Source organism: Grus americana, unplaced genomic scaffold, assembly GCF_028858705.1.
Source record: "Grus americana isolate bGruAme1 unplaced genomic scaffold, bGruAme1.mat scaffold_764, whole genome shotgun sequence".
NCBI classification, from domain to species: domain Eukaryota; kingdom Metazoa; phylum Chordata; class Aves; order Gruiformes; family Gruidae; genus Grus; species Grus americana.
In genome coordinates, this window is record NW_026561974.1 from 64,880 (window position 1) to 69,313 (window position 4,434).

The following is a 4,434-nucleotide window of genomic DNA, read 5'->3' on the forward strand; positions in this document are numbered from 1 at the left end:
GTGCTGCCTTGGGCTGGTCCTCTGCTGCTGAGCTGGGCTGGGCTCCTGGGATGGAGGGAGCTCATGGCAAGCGGGCAGCGCTGCAGAGAGACAGCTCTGCCCAGGAGCAGCTCCTCTGCAAAGCGCAGCAGGGCTGAGGGCACTGCCTGCAGGCAGCGAGGGCAGAGGGGGAAACGGCAGAGATATTACAGGCACTGTGGAGTGGGCTAATGCTGAGAGTTCGCTGTTGGAGAAATCTACACAGGCCTTGACACGGTAAGTGTCTGGCTCCAGGTCAATACACAAATGTCCTGGAGGGGCTTCCTAGAGCTCACACATCTTGCTGCAGCTAAGATCTGGCAGGACGGCAATCAGAGTTTCTTTACTGTGGAGAAGGACATGCTCCAGAGCAGGGCTTCTGCGTAGCACCATCAGAGGGACAGCACACGAAGTTTCCCTTCTCCTGGGGCTGGCTGCAAGGGTGTGCAGCCAGGTGTGCAGCCAGGGGTGCCCAGGGCTGTCCTTCAGAGCAGGGTCCCTGCACCCCAGGGGCTGTGTGCTGGAGCAGGGACTCTGCTGCCTGCCAGGGTCAGCACTCAGCCTGCCTGGGGAGCTCCCCACAGCACCTGGGGATAAGCTCTGGGTGGAAGGGGTGATGCCTGGCAGGGCAGAGGCCTTCTGGAGTCAAGAGGGTGTTGCATGGGTCAGAGGTGCTCACAGGTTCAGATCCCCCGCCAGGGCATTTGCAGAGGGTCCTTTTGAAGCAGGACATCAAGGCAACATGTACCTGAAAGTGCAGGAACCTGTGCTTTCAGTTTTCCGCTCTTCATTGGCTGGGGGGCAGTGGGAGATGGGAATTTATTTTTCTGCTCTGGTGAAGGCACGGAGACCCCAGTTCTAATTCAGACTTCTCTGAACTGCTGCTGAGCCCCCGCACACACAGAGATGTCCCTGCTTCCAGGAGGGGTCTGCAGGGCAGAGCTGAGCACAAAGTGGGTGCGATGGGGTCTGTGAGCACTGACAGGGAGGAGATGTGGGGACAGAGAAACAAATCCCGGCAGGAACAGCTCCAGGCTGCAGAGATATGGGCAGGGAGTGAGAAGAAGCTGCTGCCAGAAATGCCAGGGGAGGGGGGGGGAATTCAGGCACCTCTGTGCCATTTGCTACAGCGCCGACGCCTTCCCCGGAGCAAGCCCCTGATCTCTTCTGCCACACAGCAGGGCCTTCACCTTGAAGGCCATGTGCTCCACGGCATGAGTTACCTCCTCGGCAGATGGACCCCTGATGAGGGGAATCTCCCAAGTGCTCATCCGTTTGTCCCCGTACTGCCTCCATCAACAGGGGCATTGGGGAATTTCTCCAGTTCCCCCCTCCTCTTCATGCTGCCTTTCTTCCCACCTAAGGTGGGAGCTCCGGGCAATGCTGCTTGCAGGGCTCAGTGAGCCAACTCACTGTTCCGGACAGGTGATCTTGAGGACATTCGGTTATTTCCCTGGGCCATCCTGCTGTGCTGCAGGCTGTCTTCCAGAAGGGCACAGCCTTCCCGTTCCGTCTGTGTGTTACGTAGCAGCCCCTCAGTACTAAGGCCATGGAAATGCTGCTGGCAGGGTGTATGCAAGCACCTGTGATGAGCCCCCTGCGTCCCTGGCTGGGAGGGGAGGGCTGAGCTGAGACAATGTGAGGAGTTTGGAGATGGGCACTTGGGAACTGCATTCACCCCATTGTCCATTTTCTTCTCAGGGGGGTCTGGGTGCAATCGCTCTCCAGCTCAAGGAGGTGACAGCCTAGGGTAACTGAGACCAGGTCTGACGGACAGACTGTCCCTCGGCACAAAGGGACAGTCCCTTTGCCACACAGGACCCACAAGGTTTCTCTCAGCGACAAGCAGAAGTGCCACTTGGGGGATCCTCAGCCAGCTCCCACCCGAATTCACTAAATGGACCAGCAAAAGGTCTTTCTGAAAGGAAAGAGGCGGTTTGGGGGGTTTCCATGAGAACTGGAAGAAATACTTCTCTGAGATGTCTACCCTAACTTGTCACTACTTCTTCCTCCTTTGACAGGTCCCAATGCCCAGAGACAGCAAATGTCCAATGACAGCTCCATCACCCAGTTCCTCCTCCTGGCATTCGCAGACACATGGGAGCTGCAGCTCTTGCACTTCTGGCTCTTCCTGGGCATCTACCTGGCTGCCCTCCTGGGAAACGGCCTCATCATCACTGTCATAGCCTGTGACCACCACCTCCACACCCCCATGTACTTCTTCCTCCTCAACCTCTCCCTTCTAGACCTGGGCTTCATCTCCACCACTCTCCCCAAAGCCATGGCCAGCTCACTCTGGGACAACAGATCCATCTCCTACTCAGGATGTGCTGCCCAGCTCTTTTTCTTTCTCTTCTTTATTGTAGGGGAGTATTGTCTTCTCACCATCATGGCCTACGACCGCTACGTTGCCATCTGCAAACCCCTGCACTACGGGACCCTCCTGGGCAGCAGAGCTTGTGCCCACATGGCAGCAGCTGCCTGGGGCAGTGGGTTTCTCTATGCTCTGCTGCACACGGCCAATACATTTTCCCTACCCCTCTGCCATGGCAATGCTGTGGGCCAGTTCTTCTGTGAAATCCCCCAGATCCTCAAGCTCTCCTGCTCAGATGCCTACCTCAGGGAAGTTGGGCTAATTGTGGTTAGTGTCTGTTTAGGATTTGGGTGTTTTGTTTTCATTGTGGTGTCCTATGTGCAGATCTTCAGGGCCGTGCTGAGGATCCCCTCTGAGCAGGGACGGCACAAAGCCTTTTCCACGTGCCTCCCTCACCTGGCCGTGGTCTCCCTGTTTATCAGCACTGGCATATTTGCCTACCTGAAGACCCCCTCCATGTCCTCCCCATCCCTGGATCTGGTAATGGCAGTTCTTTACTCGGTGGTACCTCCAGCCGTGAATCCTCTCATCTACAGCATGAGGAACCAGGAGCTCAAGGATGCAGTGTGGAAACTGAGGACGGGATGATTTTCAGAAGCAATAAACTGTTCATCATCATCTCCATATCACTCATAATATAACTCATTGCAGCCCCAACCTGTCTTCTGAAGTTTTTGTTGCTTTTGTTTTGGGGGGGATTTTGGTTTTTTTCTTTTGTTTTACTGATGATAATGTGGTCCACAAAGCAATGTCATTATTCATCCCTCTTCTGCATCAGGATCTACCTTTCCTGTGTGATCCAGAGAGTGTGTTAATGAGAAGCAAGACTGTCTGTACATTTAAAGAAATCAAAGGACCCTGCAGTGACTGGTTTGTTTGAGATCCTTCCTGAGAGACCTTTCTGGAGCTGCAGGGCAGTGCCTGTGTGCACAGGTGGAGGGGAAAAGAGTCCCAGCACAGGAGCACTGCCAAGCAGCACCAGCGCTTGGTCTTTCCTGAGCTGCTCTCTTTTCACTTCCACACTCTCTTTCTGAGCTCTTGTTTTGGTGCAAGGCCTGAGAGCACTGGCAGCTTGGTCAGAGTCCTGCTGCGTGGCAGTCTTGTGATCATAGGCAGGGACAGGCAATGGGCACTACTATGACAGAGTTTGCCCCCATAACAGTGTTTCTGTCAGACAAGGGGACCTCCTGAGGCAGTGCCTGAAGGCGTAGGTCTTCCTTCAAAGTGGCTGTGAAGAACAAGCGCAAGAAAGTGCCCTGGTGAGGAAAACACCAGTGAACAGACCAAGTGTTTGAATGTGCAGGGTGGGGGAACGCACGCAGCAGTGTCCTCGCACAGCCAGTCCTCCTGGGATAGCCTTGAAGGACCAGCAGAGCAGGGTCTGGCCTGTGCCTGTGGTCACTGGACACCCCAAGGAAAGTGCCCCAGGGCAATCATCACAGGCCAGCCCCTTGCAACCACCATTCCCAACACTGGCTTCTCACTCCAGCTCAGAGAGGTGGTTTGTCCCTCCTGTTCAGAAGGAGGACACTGCATGACTAGGTCAGAAGTCCACGTCTACATTTTACAGACGAGATAGAAGCATGCACATCATGTGCATGTGGGGACATGAACCTGAGTGAGCATGAATGCCATCAGCTGTTCCTCAGAGGTGCCATGAAGGCTTGTGGGACAGACAGTGTCTTGAGGTCACTTCACTGTGAGAGTAACTTCCCCTGGGAAACCACCTGAATGCAGCACTGGGATGGGCTTCCTTGGACCTAAGTCCCGGTGTCCATTCCTCATGCCGTGGGGCATCTCAGATGAGTGCAGGGCAGGGCGACACACTGCAGGGCTGAGGTGCCTCCCAGCCTCCTCCCGGAGTGGCAACAAGAGGCCAGAGAGACACTGTGACTGCTGCGATGCACTGCCTCTGTGTCTGCAAGGGAAGGACTCGTGGCTCTGAAGACCCCTGTGTATATGAGGAGTCAATGAGGCCAACTCAGGTGCGGACATCTCACAGGGCCTTGACGTTTCTATTTGTGACTGCAGGAACAACCCCC

The 4,434-nt window shown here is 55.3% G+C and overlaps 1 protein-coding gene across 1 annotated transcript; it reads left to right on the plus strand.

The window, feature by feature from the left end:
* The first annotated feature begins 2,038 nt into the window (after positions 1-2,038).
* LOC129201022 (olfactory receptor 14C36-like) lies at positions 2,039-2,980 on the plus strand. The gene has a single exon (XM_054812245.1). It carries the CDS (start codon positions 2,063-2,065, stop codon positions 2,978-2,980), a length of 918 nt encoding a protein of 305 aa, XP_054668220.1. The 5' UTR covers positions 2,039-2,062.
* Positions 2,981-4,434: the final 1,454 nt, after the last annotated feature.